The sequence below is a fragment of the Pituophis catenifer genome, unplaced genomic scaffold (genome assembly GCF_029215685.1).
Source record: "Pituophis catenifer annectens isolate HBS135680 unplaced genomic scaffold, rPitCat1.0.hap2 SCAF_2, whole genome shotgun sequence".
Taxonomy (NCBI): Eukaryota; Metazoa; Chordata; class Lepidosauria; order Squamata; family Colubridae; genus Pituophis; species Pituophis catenifer.
This window is the reverse complement of record NW_027256882.1, coordinates 173406014-173424303: the sequence shown is the minus strand read 5'-3', so window position 1 is coordinate 173424303 and position 18290 is coordinate 173406014. Positions and strand designations below refer to the sequence as shown.

Genomic DNA, 18290 nt, shown 5'->3' with positions numbered 1-18290 from the left:
AGACTAAATGTAGGAAAATAGCCTATAACCAGATGTGAAGTTTCTTCTGTCTTACTTTGCTGCAATTCTGTATGTATTTCTTGAAACATCCACCTAATGTTCACATATTAATTTCTTTGGGTTTATTCCACAGTAAATTGCTGGGTCCCACTCAAATTATTGAGCAAAGAATGGATTTTATTAAAACTGCTATATATTCTTCCTGCCTCCTTCAGCCTCCCACCTTTTCCATAGTGTTTCTCCTGATTGCATTAGTTATTGTGAGCATGTTTTCAAGTATTTCCCCAGTCTTTGTGTACATCCGGGTCCAATTAAAGGTGCTGGTTGTCACCTTCAAAGCCCTACATGGCTTGGGCCAGGTTATTTGACGGACTATTTTTCCTGGTCACATCTACATGACCCACCAGAACAAGGAGGCAAGGCATGCTATGGGTCTTCTCTCCTAAGGAGGTCCATCTAATACATGGGTGTCAAACTCACCATGTCACGTTGCTGTCACGTGATGTATCGCGATGTTTTTTCCCTTCGCGGAGTTGGGATGAGTGGCCTGCGTGTGACTCATCTGGCCTGCGGGCCGCTAGTTTGACACCCCTGATCTAATAGGATCAAGAAGGGCCTGCTCTCTGGTAATTCCCTCCCTGTGGAACATCATCCCCATGGAGATTGGCCCCCACCCTGACTCTTTCGCAAGACCCTGAAAGATCTGGTTTTGCCAATGGGCCTGGGGACCCCAGAGTAGAACGGAGCCCATAAAATGGCCTATTTCATTGATTGATGGATGTTGCCATGGGAGTGGGAGTTTACATAAAACATAAATAAATAAATCTCCTTTTGTCAGTAGAACTTCAGAACCAGAAATGCTTTTCACTTGCTCCAACCTCTGCTGATTCCTCCTGTTGTGATTGTTTTGTATTTTGTATCATAGGAAGAAGCCCACTTACGATAGTACAAACTTGGTGATCCAATCTGCTGCAACAGTGAAAGAAACAATATACTTGTTGTAACAGGATCCTTCGGGTAGCAAAGTCAGATTGTTGTGAGAAAGAACTCATTCTAAAGATTAGTGGTCTGGACATTATCTACTAAAAGGTTTGTGGTTACTTTACACACCCATCTCCCTTCTGCAGACTTAGTGTCATCAAAGAGACATTTAGCAATAGTTGTTTCTTAATGTTCTTTTTTTTAAATTCTGAACATACACAGGAATATTCTATTGAGAAAATGAAAAGTAGAGCTTGCTGCAAAATGTGCATTGATAGTTTGAATTGTAGCGTCTGAAGAAACTAAGTGATGATTAAAATGCTGGATGTGGACAGGAAGTCTCTGGGTCATATTCCCACTTGATTCTGAAAGAATATAACTGTTGTAGCCATTAACAGCCTGATAGAAGGATGAAGAAACTAAACCTGTTATTTGTTCAGGTCAGGAACTATAACCCATCTGACTTCTACCTGCTCTCTGCCTACATTTTCCTTAATTTTGCAACCCCTAAATTGATTAGACAATAAACTCCCCTTCATTTTACTTGTCTGAATAGGCCAGTTTGTCTTCAGACTACCTAGTTGCAAGATCTTTAAAAATTGCTAGTTGTTTACTTCTGTATTGTACTATTCAGAGATAACATAATTATCTTTATATTTTCCATGTATCTCATTCCAATTTTGCTGTATTTGTGTATAATATGCAACACATAAATAAATACAAGTGATTTTGAGGCAAACTACCTGAAATGCACTCGGTGATTAGAAATGTCATCTTTGGGAGGACATTTCAGAAATTTGATACCAGTTGTTTAATTGTTCAAAAGTCATGATTGTGCCCAAGGCTCCTTTGAGGGAGGTGGTTCCTATCTATGCCCAATCATTGCTCTCCTATTATTAGTTAAAGGTAGAATTGTAACTAAATTTCCACATTGGCAGGAATCTTGTTTGTTCAGAACATTGTTCAGAACATTTCTAAACTTGTTTTTTTCATTATTAAAAACTATTTCAGTTTGGTGTGGACAGGTCATTGAAATATGCCATACATTTATTTTACCTGTTCTGTTTGGTTTCAGTTCATGGACCAATGTAGTTATTTGAAACAATTTTTTTTTGGTCATAATTTTGTATGTGTGCTTACATACGTCTTAAGGATTTTAGCTGAGATCAGTGAGAAAGACCCATGATTTTCTTAATCTTTTTATTTGTACTCTGTTAATTCTTCCTATATATGTTTTGCAATTTGATCTTCATTTACTTTCTTTACTGCATATAACATTTTGGTTTCCCTTCAGATCATATAAATCATTCAGCTATATGATTATGCTACTCTACATTATTATTGTTCATATTGGATACTTTTTTATTTAATTTACAGTATTTCATAATCCATTTATTTTTTTATTTTGCCTTGTTATCACACAAATTCCCCATTGCCACTGCATTCAAGTAACTTCTGTATTTCTCCTGAAACACCCAACTCTCACTTTCATATGGCAAAGTAGCAGAAACATGGTTTTTTATGCAGTAAATAAAACAAATTTTGCTTCTTAAACATTAATTTTTCATATAGATCAGGCTACCTTTCTACTGGTACTGTACATCTTAACATTTCTCTATTTATTTCTCATGTTTTGTGAACATTCTATCAGTATACATCTATTTCTTGTAATTTATCATTGTGTATAATGGTCATTTGTCCACTTCTCTCACCTCTGTCAAACATAACTACCATGGTTTTTTATAATACATTTTTTTAGATCCATACTCTGTATTGGATCATACAATCTGCTAGATACTCCTTGTAAATAATTCAGATTCTCAACCAACCACAGGGCAAAAAATTGGGAAGAGAAGAAAATGGAAGTGTTTTGTGTGTTTGTGTGTGTGCATGCATGTGCGTATGAAACAAAAAGAAATAAACTTTCTGGCCCTTCTGCTAGCAGCTATTGGGTAAAACCATTTTTGGTTGATTTCCGATCATAGCTGACAATAACCTTTTGTGGGTTTTCTTGAGGGATTGGGACCAGAAGCTAAAAGATTTTCCCATAGCCTAAAGATAAGCCTTTATCGCTTTACAATGTTCGCAAATCAAGATTATATTTCAGACCTCGAAATGGGATGAAGACTGTGGGGGTGGCAGTGCTGTGCTGTGGTGAAATGACACCCTAGTCATGTTTGGCTTTTGATTAAGAGTGCCCAATTGTGTGCACCACGAATCTGTCCTAAGTGGATGGGCTAGAGATGTATTTAATTTCAATCCAATTCATTAGTACTTAGAAAAGGACTGACATATTTCCCTTGCGGTAAAATCTGAACTCACAGTTTGCTTAATTATGGGTTATTAAACAAGACACGATTGACTGCATTTACTCATACTAAGCCTCAGGTTTGCCGACTATACTATTGTTGCAAACAGGGTTTAGACAACCCTTGATCAAGAGCAAAACCATGTTAAAGCTCTGTGCATTATATAAATCTGCTATTGTCATCATTATTAACTACAATTAATATAAATCACAGTATTAAAAACTCTGGGTAAAACGCTTAAAAACTTTAGGTCAAGGCAAGCCTCATACAAAATGCTATTAAACTTAATGATGTAATTTTTAATCTTACGCATAATTCTCTGAGAAGAAGCCACTCTGAATACAATTGAATGTAAGTAAACATTAAAATAGCACTATAGTTATGCTGTGGCTTGTTCACCAATAGGAAGGATTAAAGAAGTCCACAGACCAGTAGCCCACTGGTGTTCCATTTCTGTGGCTGAAGGATGGACGATTAGTTGGTATATTTCATATTGCAGAAAGGAAATACCATAAAGCCCAGCTGTAGCTAACATTAAATTCTAGATTTTTCTTTCCCGGCCTGTTTTTTCCCCCCCTTTTCTTCACACCCCTTTTACTTTAGGAGTGTCCTGGGAACAGGTTTTTGTGGGTTGCATACATTTTCGTAGTCAACCACATCAGGCCAGCTTTTCCTTTCACCCAGTCTCCAACTCCTGTGTTTGCATCCTAGGTGTGTTTTTGGCATAGGATTTCCCAAACTGTGAGGTATACCTCCCTTGGGGAGGTGCAGGCAGAATCCAGGGGAGAGGTAAAGGACCTTTACATTGTTAGAATAAATCCAACTTTCCTATACTGTCATTGTATTGTTTTCATTGCTCCTTTGTGTTCTTTTTCCGTATGTGGATGGTTAGGTGTGTACATGAAGATTACACTAAAAGGAGGGGTGATGGCAGAAAGTTTAGGAACCCCTGACCTGAAATCACAAGTGACATGACCAAATGGAAACACCAGGCCAAAGCTGGGACACCAGTCAGCTGTGTTAGGACAATTACCCTTGGTTACTTAACCATGGTTAACCCATCGCCTGGGTTAATGAATGATTAACCCAACACACTGAACAACAAACTAATCAAAGGGGCTAATTTCACATAGTTCATTGAGCCTCAAATCAGCCACCCGTTGTTTTGGAAAGAACATACCGCTGGACTGTAAACTTTATGTAGCTTTCGCATTCGCACCCTTTCATGCCATAGTAAGGACAGCAACCCTCCCAGTGTTGCAGCATTGGACAAGTTGGCTGGAATGGCGGTAGTTTCACAATATTTAGAGGGCACGGGTTCTCAACAGTTGCTGTTTTGTACCTCCCACAACCTGAAAGAAGAACTAAGGAATCCAGTCACAGTTATTACTCCCAGCGTGGTGGGGCCCATTGACTCATCCCACCAGAATAGAAGCTCTTGTTCTATGTTTTCTGTGGGAATATATCTCCAAGGGAAGGATGCGGTTAAAGATCAAGGCACCAATCAGACATCCCTATTTGCATTTTTGCCCCACCCAGCCTCAGAGCTTTTCCCAGCTGGCACAGTTAACCCTTCGGTTCCTGGGTCCCAGAGGCAGGTGTGCCTCTCTGTATTTTCTGAACCTGGGACTATTCCCATTAGCAGTGGTGGGAGCTCTCTTCCAGGCAGCTAGAAGTTGGAAGGGATTAATTGGGTTATTGTGGAGTGGGATGAAAGTTAAACACCTGACACCTGTGGTTTGGATAGCAATATGAAAATGTAAACATGCATTTAACATTACATGCTTGATCGAGGATTGAGTAATTTTGCCTTCCCCATTCCCAATTCCTCAGGATTTTTCTTTTGTTAAATTTATAGTGTGGTTCAGGTTAGAAACCTAACTGGCTTTCCCCAAAATATTTCACTGCAGAGAGGCCTGTTGCTATCCTCAGTTTAAGGGGGTTAGCAGTCAGGCTTCTGTACAACTTTCCTGGCAGACATGCACTACAGGTTTTTTTTAAATTTTCAGAATTGGGTAAAATCTTTCTCTTTTTTTATTAAAAAGTTTTTTATTAAATAAACATTAAAAACATTGGACATGGTATGACCGTCCGGTTTTGTCATTTCCATACATATTTTTAACATAACAACAAATATAATTACTACTAATCATACATTGCTATTTTGGTCTTATAACCATATCCCTTGTCCTCATATATATCTTTATCTAAGTATTATCCACTTTCTATTCTACGAACCCTAAATCTTTTCTTCTCCAACTCCTTCTCCTTTTCCTCCTTTCCAACCATTGATACAATTTGTTCTATATTTCAAAGTACTCTGTCTCACCCTTGTTTTTAAATTCTAGTGTCAGTCTGTCCATTTCTGTGCAGACCAATATTTTCTTTATTATTTCTTCTTCCGGGGTGAAATCTTTAATTCTTGACTTCAGCTTGTAATGTAACTAAGAGATCTAAGAACCATACTGCTGGTGGTGGTGGGAACAATGCCGCCTTTTATGCTAATTAGGTTTATGGTGGAGAATGACTTATTGTATGGTGCCTGCTTATTTAGATCTGCCAGTCTCACATTTCTGCATCCTAACTAGAGGTTAAAATCTCACCATCTTCTTCAAGCATCCCTTTTGCGTCAGCTTTTGGTCAGACTGCCTGAATTAAATTCCAACATCAGATTACTGCCCTCCAATCAAATTTTGGACTGCAACTTTCATCATGTGTTTGATTCCCACCACTTCTGCCTAAATTATCCTATAGAAACCATTCATTCACTGACTATAGGAGTTAGTGCCCATTATATGCCGGAAACTGTTCATTGAGGTCAAGGCCTTAAAAGAGCAACAGACTATAATTGTCAGAATGAACAACTCTTTTTGCCTCCAGGACAGCACTGTTAATTGATATTGTAGATATTGTGTGGGACAACAATGTACAATGATGCTGAAGTGGTTAGTGGCAAAACCAGACGGACGGACGGACAGACAGACACACACACACACACACACACACACAGACAAAACAAATCCCCCTTCCAAAAACTTTAACAAATATAAAGTCTAAATCAAAACTCTTAAATGGAATCAATTGGCTTTTTCAGAAGCCTAATTGCAGTGACTCTAAAAGTCAGAAAGTGTGGGTGGAGGTCCAGCACATGTGTGCGTTGTATCCTCAACATATCCAGAGAGCACCAGGTTGAGAAAGGTAGAAGAGTCTGGATGAAATACCCTTTTTTTTTAAAATTAATTTTATTAAATATACAATTTAAAAACATTAGACTTGGTGCGACTTGTCCGGTACATACTTTTCTAGCACTTTTTTCTTTCGTGTATATTACAATATAATATGCATATTTCATATATACTTTTTGTACATTCAATCACACTTCAGTTACATACATATTCAGGTTAACAATGGAGCTCAAAGATAAAGATGAATCGGAATTCTATGTAACCTGGAATACATTTTATAAATGGCTAGAGAAAAGGAGGAATGTAGGGATAGAGAATTAGAAACAGAGTGAAGGAAAGGGGAGGAAAATAAATAAAATAAAATTAAGAAATATTAGATAGGAATAAATTGGATTTGAATAGGTACGAAGGGAATATGGATGAAATACTCTTAACGTCTAACCATTTCTGAATAAGAAGGTAGCTCTGCAAATTTGGGGATTGTTTTATCTGAGTTTAGGAGTGAACTTTCTTTCCTGGATATGGCTGGGTCAATGATACTTCAGTAAATCTGTGGTATGAATGCAACTGCTGTATTCATTATACATGTTACTATGTCTCCCCCCCCGAAAGATTTCCCTTCCTTCTCTCCCCCCTCCCCCAGTCCTCAGACAAAACTACAACAAAATACATCTTCTCTCAAGCCAGAATCTTTGAGAAAGTGGAGAAATGGCTTATGTGCTTTCCCTCTATGGGTTTTAGTGTTTTTTTTTCTTACCTTAGTCTATAATGGTTATTGTTAGTGGAGGAGAGCTGATAGAGCAGTTGGTACACCACCCAGTACATGAGTACGTGACATGTTTCTTGGCAGTAGCATGCAGATGTGTGAAAATTCTTAGGAAAGCAGCCTGCCAACTCATGCTTAAAGGTGTGGATGGGAGAGGGAACAGGCTAACATCCTTCCTCACCTACCCTCTGTCAGGACAGACTCTCCCCCAGGCATGGGGTTGGAATCACTGTATGTTTCTTGGCATGCCTTTTCATTAGAGTGGCAAAACTATTCTGGCAGTGCCTCCCTCCCCCCCCCCACTCATCCACACCCTTCCTGCAGCTGGGAGTAGAATATTTGGATTCTCAGTACTACCTAATTCCAGCCCCTCTTTCCCGCTCCCCACCCTCCAGTATTATTGAGTGCTGCTTGTTGAAGTTTTCTCCATGTCCTCAGGTGTCCTGCTGAACCAAGTGTATTGCTGTTGCTGCTGCTGGCAGTTTGCTGAAGACGTTACCCATATCCGTGAGCAAACGCCCCACTGACTGCGAAGATGGAACTGCAAAAAATGGGAAGCGAGAATGGCACTGAAAGATTCAACGGTACCATACCTGACAGTGACAAAGCAGCTGTCCTGGAGGATGGGTGAGTCTTTGGTAGGAATGACAGAATAATTGGTTGGGAATACACCTTCTACAGCGTAATGGTTAAGATGTTAGACTGGGACCAGGAGACCTAGTTCCCGCTTGACCGTGAAACTGACCCTCTGACTTCAGACCAATCATATTCTCTCAGCCCTGTGTCAGAGTATGAATATTCATAAACTGGATTAGATCAGCCAATGGGGACTATTTGGATAGACATGATAAGAGGTCAGCCAATGGGGACTGTTTAGAAACTGAAACATAGTATTTATTTCTATGGGGCCATAAGAGACAGTTTGGAGTCTGGGTGTGGCTTAGACTTGCTGAAGTGTATATAAGAGTTGGTTTGGCCTCTGTAATGGAGCCTCTGTACAATGTATTAGCCTCTGTATCTCTCTACTCTGTAATGAGTTGTTTCTATGAATATTGCTTCTGAGTTCCTGATATTGTATGCTGAATTCTCCTGTATGGTATTGTATATAAAGAAGTTTCTTATGTAATTTGAATCCTGCTGAAGTTCATTTAATTGTGTCTGATTGTGTGGGCTGCAACAAACTCTGACACCCTGCCTACCTCACACTCAGGGGGATAAAATAAGGGGGAGACTCTGTATGTATACTGCATTGAGCTCCCACTGAAAAGGTGAGATATTAATGCAATAAATATATGTACAGGGAGTCCTCGCTTCACTATGGTGATTGGGCCTGGCAGTTCCATTGCTAAGTGATGGGGTCATAAAATGCAGCATCACGTCACTGTGCCAATTTACAGTGGCAGTTGTGGCAGTCCCAGTTGTTGGGTGCGGTCTTCCACAGACAGATGATCACTGTCTGTGACCTCTGGTTGGCTTCCCCCTTGACTTTGCTTTTCAGAAGCCAGATGTGAAGCTGACAATTAACCATGGGATGCTGTGACATAATTGTGAGCTGGCTGCCAAGTGTCCAAACTGTGATCACATGACTTTGGGGACACTGCAACAGCTGCAGCAATGAGAACCTCAATCAGTGCCTTCATAACTAGTTGCCGAACGAGTGGTTGTTTAAAGAAAATGAAACTTTGAAATGAAAACTTTGCAAGTTTTGCCAACTGAAGCATGCATTTATATTCCTGCAGTATCTGCACAGTGCAGAAGAGAGTCATGGCTTAGAAATACAGCACAAAAGGCAAAGATTATTGCAAGGAAAGATGAGCAATTTGCATGTGAAAGGGGAACAACAAGAAACAACATAAAATATTAATTATAATTAATAATACTTGTGGAATTTATATCTATTGTATATATTAGAAACATTTATTTAAATTGTGAATTTTAGGAGAAATTTCCATAATAATTGTATATATACTTTCATGCAGCCTTCAAAACAAATACAAGTAGGTATAGAAATGGAACAGAAAAAAGAGGGGGAAATTGAGAATTTATTCTTAGGTTGGAAGTTATGAAGAAGGTTGGGCATGCAGAATTGGGCAGCATGTGAGAAAGATGAAAATTAACTGAGCAGGCAGAATCAAAGCCAGAAAAGCAGGAATTCAGGTTAGGCAAAGAGACATCAGAGTAGTTCCCCCACATGGGGAAAAATATTTCTGTAACATAAAAAGCCCTGGAGGTAGTATAGAAAGATGCAGATTGAGAAGTAACTACTTCTAATGGCAAAATTAATATGCAGATCACCAGTCTGTCCTCTAAAGCTTTAGAAACTACTCTGCCAGCAGCAAACAAGCAAGCAAGCAAACAAACAAACACATTTCTTAGTTGCATGTTCTGTCAAGCTTCCAATTCAGGACTTTTTTTCTATTTTTTATTTTCAATGAAACTACCCAGAACTACCCAGATGATAATAGAAATACTATTAGAGGTCGTTAGCTTGATCAGGCACTCTCATGTGTTCTTTCTTTGCACTGGCTTCAGGGAGCACCATTTAGCATAATCAAGAGGTGCCTTCATTAGCAAGGGTACCAAATTTCCAGTTGTTTATTAGGTCCAGAAATTAATGGCAGGTATACATTTGAAAAACTATTTTTCATGCTCCAGATTTGGCACTGGACCACTAAATGGCAAGTGTAAGTAACCATACAGAGCCTGATCTCAGGTTTGATATATGGAAATGTCATTAAAAAAACAAAGCCCAACAAAATCAGAACACAGAACCAGAAACAACAACAACAACAAAAACAAAAACAGAACACATCCTCTCCAGCATCCAACATCCAGATATGCAGTATTAATACCAGGTACAATCAAGCAGAAAATGATACCCTAATCAAGGGACTATCAAGAAGAAGACCACACTTCAACCAACACTGACAAGGCAAGCTACTTTACATAAACAGGGAGTTAACTAACTAGCACTGATGACGTTACTTAGCTGGGTAATGAAATACTGTATGTGCAAGCAAATGGCCAAGCTCAGAGAGCACCAAGGATGCCCACTCCTGAGCTGCATACTGTATATTCTCTTACGTTGGAAATGTATGCTGCTGTGAGACTTGGTGATGATGAATAGCTGACATCTGTTTAGAAGTAGGTTCATAAACTACAGTAGCTGTGATGGCTAAGCAGAGTCTCCATTTGAGAAGAAGCAAGTCCACTCTGTGGAAGTTAATTGTAGAATTGCATAGACCTTTTATCTCATCTATTGGGACTTCCTCAAGAGGCAGAGCAGAGAATGGAAATTTACTACTGGGATGACACAGCCTTGGCTGATACAGAACATACTGGAGGCTTCATTGAATAGCTCATATTCTACGGTATATCCCCTCTGTACATTAAACCATTTTGGAAAAAATGGATTTGCTGCAAGTCCATTCTCACAGCAGCCTTCTGTGGTTTCTTAAAATCTGCTTCTGATGACGCTGGGTGATATCAGAGGCTATAGAGGACTTGGGTAGACATTTCCTTGTATGAATGGCAGTTCAGTTTAGGCTCCAAACTTTGACTGCCCAATCTGGCATAATGTAAGTCAGAATGAGCGAGAATGTTGGTTTCTTTTCCCTTCACACTCAGACACACCTATCTAGCCATTAAACAATAATAAGAAAGCCTTTTGTCACCAAGAGGTTTGGGATTATTTTTTTTATTTTATTTTATTAGTCATATTTCTATGCCGCCCACTCTCTGAGGACTCTGGGTGGCTTACACCAAAGACAGTATACTAAATAGCATATTGCCCCCAACAATCTGGGTCCTCATTTTACCCACCTCGGAAGGATGGAAGGCTGAGTCAACCTTGAGCCCGTGAGATTTGATCCACTGATCTGCTGAGTCAGCTGAAGTAGCTGCAGTACTGCACCCTAACCACTGCGCCACCTCGGCTCCTTTACTATGCTTTCTGTCTCACGCCATTGGTTGTTAGGGATTTTGGGAATTAGTCCAACAGATCTGTAGGGCACGGATTGGGGAAGGCTGGTCTAGCTGTTCCCAATTCAGGATAATTGTTACAACCGACATAGTAATTATCTCCAAATATTTGAAGCAAAGGCAAAACTTAGTAATTTAATTCATTAATATTAATGCACTGGCTTCATTGTATAGTTACATCAGAATTTGGCAAGACAGTCAAGATTGCCAAATCTATATATTTTTAAATCAACACATTTTATTAGAACAACCAGACAATATGTAAATCACATTAATAGTTCAATACTTATGCTAAGTACAATAACACATGATGGTTTCATCTATTTTGTTTCCTCTCTTTTCATTCCTTTCCATCTTGTTTAAAGATTCAGACCCTTTAATTAGCACACAGCACGACCTGTATAATATTTAGCTTGAGCCATTGATTTGTGATGCTAAACAGATGCAGTTCTGGTATAGGTCTCCGCTGACCTTTTCTACTTCTCCTTTCATTTCAGGTATGAGGAAGAGGAACGTATTTCAGCAGAACAAGATGGCTTCTTGCCTAATGCTGCCAGCAAGAAATTCAGCCAATTCACTGATGTAGGTGATAATGTCAGTCAGATATCTCCCAATTCAGCTGTGCAGAATTGTGACAGAAGGCTTAACTCTTTTATATGTACTAATAAAGGAGAATAATTGTAGCTCAGTCCTTGGTGCTCTCTGAGCTTGGTTGTTTTCTTGTAGACGTTTCATTACTCAAACTAGGTAATATCATCAGTGCTAGTCAAGCATTGTGCTAGTACTAGCACTGATGAGCTCAGCAAACACCAAGGACCCATCTTTTATATGCGCAACATGATGTTGCATGCACATACTGTACAAAAGGGCAGAACTTGCAGTAGGACGGCATGACATTACTTCCATCATGAAAGCAATCAGCTTCTGTTTATTCCCATTCCTCTACTTATCCTTGAAAGTAAAATTCAAATGTCTCAGCTATTTCTTTTCTTTTTTTTTTTAGAATTAACCATTTTTAATTTTAATAATAATAGTCTCAGCTATTTCTTAATGCAGTTTGCAAATGTCTACCAATCCAGCATGACCTAATGAAACAGGATTGAAGAATTTTCCTTGTACAAATGTCATTTATTTATTTTTACACCGGGGAGGGGGAATATCATTGCACAACTGTTGCATTGAGACATAGGATATGGTTCCCAGAATATCTCAGACTTCTACTGGATGTTGCCCATGATATGTGATGTTTCTTCTTGTTAGCATGTATATTATATCATGTAGGTATTTTAGAAGTATTACCTCATTATGTTTTATTATCTATTTATATCATGGCCACGTATATTTATAATTTCCAACAAGGCTTAACCAGCCCCACCTTTATAGACTTCTGTTATCTCCTGGTTCTTTTTAATTTGACTGTCATTGCTTCCGTCTGTTCATACTGAATCATCTCTTCTTTTGAGAACCATCTTTTGTTGTGTCTTAGAAGTCTTCATTCTGCTATATTCCCACATACTTGAGTCAAATGCAGACCTCCAAAAATATATGGCATAAAGTATAAATTTGTACGACTCAGACTGGTATAATGCAATATGTTGCGTCACTGTACATATAATAATTGGTAACTTTATAGGACACTCATGCAGGCCAAATGTTCTGCCACTTCAACTTTCTTTTCTGGGTGACCCTTGGATATTTAATGGTTGGTATCATTCCCCCCCTTCATCCTCATGTATTATACTTCTATTAGGATTAGTGCTTTGTTTTCCATATGGCCCAAAGGCTTTTTTCCACCCGATTTCTGAAATTTGGTTTTTGTTTTTTTTCTTAAATCTTGGCTGCAGTTTGAGGGAAAGACTTCGTTTGGGATGTCAGTCTTTAATCTGAGCAACGCCATCATGGGGAGTGGCATCCTGGGCCTGGCCTATGCCATGAGGAATACGGGAATCACCCTCTTTGTGTGAGTGTAACTCCCACAGCATGGTACCCAGGAAAAAATCCACAATCCAAGGGGGAGGAAGCAAGTAGAAATTCAGCCACCGTTTCCACCTGTGGGTCTGCTGCTGGATGGATTGTAAGAACTAATTCCCAAGCAGGGATTGGATGGAATTCGTGAATTCAAGCAGGGTTGGACTAGAACTCACAGTCCAGATTAGGATTGGAAAGAGTTCTCTTTGTCTCCATAGAAGAGGCATTCCAGAGTTGGTCCATTTCTGTGAAAGAAGCATTGATTGGGCTGACATTCATTGTTGTCCTTCTTCCAGGATCCTTTTGATCTGCATTGCTTTGCTCTCCTCCTATTCCATTCATCTGCTGCTGAAGTGTGCTGGAGTTGTTGGTAAGTCACAGTCCAGGAGACTCCATAGTATTTGTTATGGGCCACAGAGTAAGACACTGACCTTAGCCATACTGCTCATTAGGGGTAGAAATAGAACTAATAGAATGCAGGGGTGCATTCTATTAAGGGATTTCAGAGTGGTGTTCAGAAGTTTTTGCTGTTCTTAGAATCCACACCTTCTATCAGTTTGGATCATTAAAGTCTTGTTCTCCAAGGACTGTGGCCTAACAAGAATTAGTGCAGGCTGTAGATGCCTTGAAACTTGGTTCAAGATAGAGCCTTGAAACAGGCTCAGACTTAACCCAGACAAGACCGAGTGGCTGTGGGTATTGCCTCCTAAAGACTATGTTGATTGTCCATCCTTGATTCTGGGGGGGGGGAGAAATTGTCCCTCTCAGAACGGGCTCGCAATTTGGGTGTCCTCCTAGACTCACAGCTAAGATTAGAGCAACATCTGTCAGCTGTGGCTAGGGGGACCTTTGCACATGTTCGCCTGGTGCACCAATTGCGGCCCTACTTGGATCAGGAGGCTCTCCTCACAGTCACTCATGCCCTTGTCACCTCACGGTTAGATTATTGCAACGCGCTCTACATGGGGCTACCTTTGAAAAGTGTTCGGAGACTACAGTTGGTCCAGAACGCAGCCACACGAGCTGTCGTGGGTGCACCTAGATACACCCACATTACACCAATTCTCCACGAGCTGCACTGGCTTCCTATTGGTCTCCGGTCACAATTCAAGGTGTTGGTTATTACCTTTAAAACCCTACATGGCTCAGGGCCAGGTTATCTTCGAGACCGCCTTCTACCACATAGCTCCCAGCGACCGGTAAGATCCCACAGAGTTGGTCTCCTCCGGGTCCCGTCAGCTAAACAGTGCTGGCTGGCGGGCCCGCGGGGGAGGGCCTTCTCTGTGGCTGCTCCGGCTCTCTGGAACCAGTTACCTCCTGAGATCCAGACCATCCCCACCCTACTGGCCTTCCGAAAAGTGGTGAAGACCTGGCTTTTCCGGCAGGCCTGAGGCCGTTGATCTCGCTGTTGCGATCTGGCGAGATCCGGCCATGAATGGTGTGAATGGGTTTTAATTGTTTTTAATGTTTTAATTTTTAATGTTTTTATATATGGTTTTTAAATGCATTGTAAGCTGCCTTGAGTCTTCGGAGAAAGGCGGCATACAAGTTGAACAAATAAATAAATAAATAAATTTTGAAATTGATCAGTGGGACATTCAGGAAGCTGGGCTGGCATTCAAAGATGGCTCTTTTTGTTGTGCAGGCAAATTGTGGCTGAAGAGCACAATTTGTCCTTAGGCCATCATTATTGCCAAGGAGCTGCATGCTTTTTTAAAACTCAATATGTTGAGGAATGTGTCAATTCCTATTGGAACTGGATTGGCGAGTGTGTTGACTGCTAGCATAAAAGGAACATAATTTTGAACAGAGGTTTAGATGAATGGACCGGTAATGTTAATCACCCTAGAATTACAAACCAACTTATCTGAACCCTTTCTTTCTATTTAGGAATTAGAGCATATGAACAGCTGGGATTGAAGGCCTTTGGCCATGGGGGCAAAGTGGTGGCTGGTGTCATAATCTCAATACACAACATAGGAGGTAAGGTTTCCCACTTCCCTGTTGGGTCTGAAGGGCAAACAAAGTGATGTATATTTGCATAATTTGCTGCTGCTAGTTGGGGTGTGTGTATGAAGTTCAAGGAAGAAGGCTGAGTAAGGGACTCTGGGGCATTGTGATCTTGACATCTACAAACTGATGGCGATGATGATTTTTGACCAATATCCAGTGTTCAGCCTGAGGATAAGGGTGGGAAAATCAAATGCCATCTTACTGTTTTCACTCTTCCCCAAAAAGGAAATTCAGGAGATCCTGACAGCTTTCTCTTTTCACAGCTATGTCCAGTTACTTGTTCATTGTTAAATCTGAACTGCCACTCGTGATCCAAACCTTCTTAGGGCTGACAGCAAACAATGGGTAAGCAAAACTCCCTGCTCTTCTTCCTCCTAATCACATTCTGTTTGAAATTGCACGGAACAGATGAACATGCAGCAGTTCCTCAACTGGGGGGGGGGGGAGAAAGAAAGGAAGGAAGGAAGGAAGAAAAAGAAAGGAAGGAAGGAAGAGAAAGGAAGGAAGAAAAAGAAAGAAAGAAAGAAAGAAAGAAAGAAAGAAAGAAAGAAAGAAAGAAAGAAAGAAAGAAAGAAAGAAAGAAGGCTGAATTATACCAGTTTCCCCATATTTGACACTATTTGTTGGAGTGTAATCCACCTCATCTCAAGTCAACGCATAGATAGTGCTAGTGGAAGTTGTAATCCATATTAGGGGAGGTTAAATTATATGCTTGCCTGCAAAAAGAATGACAAAGAAGCCTACAGGTAGTTTCTATTGTTTTGGTATTTTCCAGGGTCAAATGTTTAATTAGGCATTGCTGCTACCCTTGGGCATTCTTCAGCCGTAGCATGCTAAATCTAGGGTGATTTCAAGTTGAAAACTTCCTGGATTTTGACAATGTCCAGCACGGTTTTAATTATTCACCGAACATGCTTAACCTGTTCACTGAGTTGATCCATTTATTGTGTTTGCACAGTAAATAAACGAACCTAAACTCTCTAAATAGGTTGGATTCACATAATATGTTAAGGCACCAGAAAACCTAAACAGGATAAATTCTAATCAAGCTTAGCATATTGGATGAATGGATCTACTATCTGATCTAGTTAAGTTAGTTTTATGACCTCCAGATAAAACCCAACCAGATCCACAATTATTTCAGGACTTGAACTCTTAATGATCTTCCCTTATGGCATTAGTTTATGGTCATTGTGACCTAAAATGAAATTAGAGATAGTATGTATGTGAGGACCACGCCTCTTTCCCCCCTCCTCTTTCACTCTGAGGCAGCCCTTTTTTTTCAGAGCTGTTCTAAGGGATTTCTGAATAGTATTATGGAAGGAAGCAGCTGGTCTTTTTGGCTAATTTTTCCTTCTATAAATGGATCTTCTGGGGCTTGGTGCCTTATTCACATTCCTCCCCTGATCAAGAGAATTTGGGACCAAGCCACAATGCTCTGTTGCTTGCAGGACTTAAACACCCCCCCCCCCAGAAACAAGATGGGGGAAGGAGTTACAGAGATTATTCCCTTGTGGATCATAAATTGTCCCCTGAGTTTCCATTTAGGGGTGGAAAAGAATTTCACCACAAATTCTGGTGGAACGCTATTAGATGTCATCTTGAGGCATATGTTAGTATTAAAATCCACTAGGGGCAACTATATTTAAAGGAGATTTATTGTTGGAATATCCATTTAAAAAGTTTGTATCTAAGGTCATTTATGTGTCGAAGAACAAAAGTGAGAATTTTTTGTGGGTTATTTTAAAAATGTTACTAAGCAATATGCGTTCATGTGTTGTGTAAAATTGGGAAGATATTTAAAAGCATTCCTATGTTACAAGATGCTATAAGATTAAAAAGTTATGACATTTTTGTGTGTACTATTTTAAACTAAAAAAAGTTGTTGAACTGGAATATTGCCATATTATCACAGACAGTAAAGTGGACAGAATTTCTAGAGTAGATTTATAAATGTCAAAATACAACTGTGTGATGCTATCTCATTTTTTTCAGCTTTAAATCAGATAAATGGAAGTGAAGCCACATTTCAACTTTACCTGTATATCTTTAAAAAAAATCCCTGTTTTTCATATGGACTGAGGTAAAGATGGAACAGAAAAAGATCTGTAAAGTAGCCTTCAAACTTAAATTAGGTTATGTCAATACCATTGCACCCCAGTTCTTAGCATGTTAATCTACTTTAACTGATCTCATAAATGTTTGTCATTAAAAGTTCCATTATGAATGACAGATTATTTCTTTATTACAAGCAGAATATCACAATTTTCATATTAGGATATTATAATGGATTCAGGACAGTGAGTGGTTGTAACATTTGAACATTCTCAAATGACTTATTTTTAATAATGAATCAAACATTTATGAGCATGCTTATAGAGTAAAGCAGCGGTCTCCAATCTTTCCGGCTTTGCGGACTGGCAGGCGGGAGAGAGGATGGTTCTACGATATCAGCATTCCAAGTTATACACCCATAGAAAAGAGAACTCAGAGGCAGGCATATTCCTCAAAGAGCAATTTATTGGATACATCATATTGGCACAACTGGTGAAAGCTGACTCTAAAAGTTCCCTTGGCTTTCACCTAATTAAAAGTAAAAGTCCCCCCCCCCCAGATTACTGGTCACACTGTCCAATCCAGTTGCTGGCTGATTGCTTGGTTTGCTCACGCCTCCTCTGGCCAGCCACCTGTGAGAATGTCCTTGGTTCCCACAGGAAAACTGTATTGTTTTGGCTACAAAACCCCATCTAACTATTTCCCCCCACCCTCTTTTATGTGGCAACCCTGAAAGCCTCCAAGATGACTTCAGCCAGATTCACTTCAGGGTTGACACGTGAATGGCAGGGGAGCGTGTGGGTGTACAGAGCTCCATGCAAGTGGAGTTGTGTGCACGCTCACCTGCCACTTCCACGGGCCAGTTCTGAACGGGCCACAGCTCGGTAGTGGGACATGGCACTGGGGTTGGGGACCTCTGGAGTAAAGAGAGGGTGGTTAGGATGGAAGAAAGTTTAAGGAAGAAATCTGCCTACCTACAGGAACAGAGAAGAGTTTGTTTCCTTGTAATAAAATACTTAACAGATTGGTTGG

The 18290-nt window shown here is 39.9% G+C and overlaps 1 protein-coding gene across 4 annotated transcripts in view; it reads left to right on the top strand.

Moving 5' to 3' along the window:
• Positions 1-18290, top strand: part of SLC38A5 (solute carrier family 38 member 5) — a 42907-nt gene that overhangs the window by 7128 nt on the left and 17489 nt on the right. For 3 of the 4 annotated variants that reach the window (XM_070938066.1, XM_070938068.1, XM_070938069.1), the window contains exons 2-8: positions 926-1089; positions 7680-7868; positions 11720-11804; positions 13067-13182; positions 13487-13560; positions 15081-15173; positions 15467-15548. In XM_070938066.1, the coding sequence (XP_070794167.1) occupies positions 7777-7868; positions 11720-11804; positions 13067-13182; positions 13487-13560; positions 15081-15173; positions 15467-15548 (542 nt within the window). In that variant the 5' untranslated portion in view covers positions 926-1089; positions 7680-7776. The remainder of the gene's footprint in view (positions 1-925; positions 1090-7679; positions 7869-11719; positions 11805-13066; positions 13183-13486; positions 13561-15080; positions 15174-15466; positions 15549-18290) is intronic. The other variant, XM_070938070.1, reaches the window with a different exon arrangement.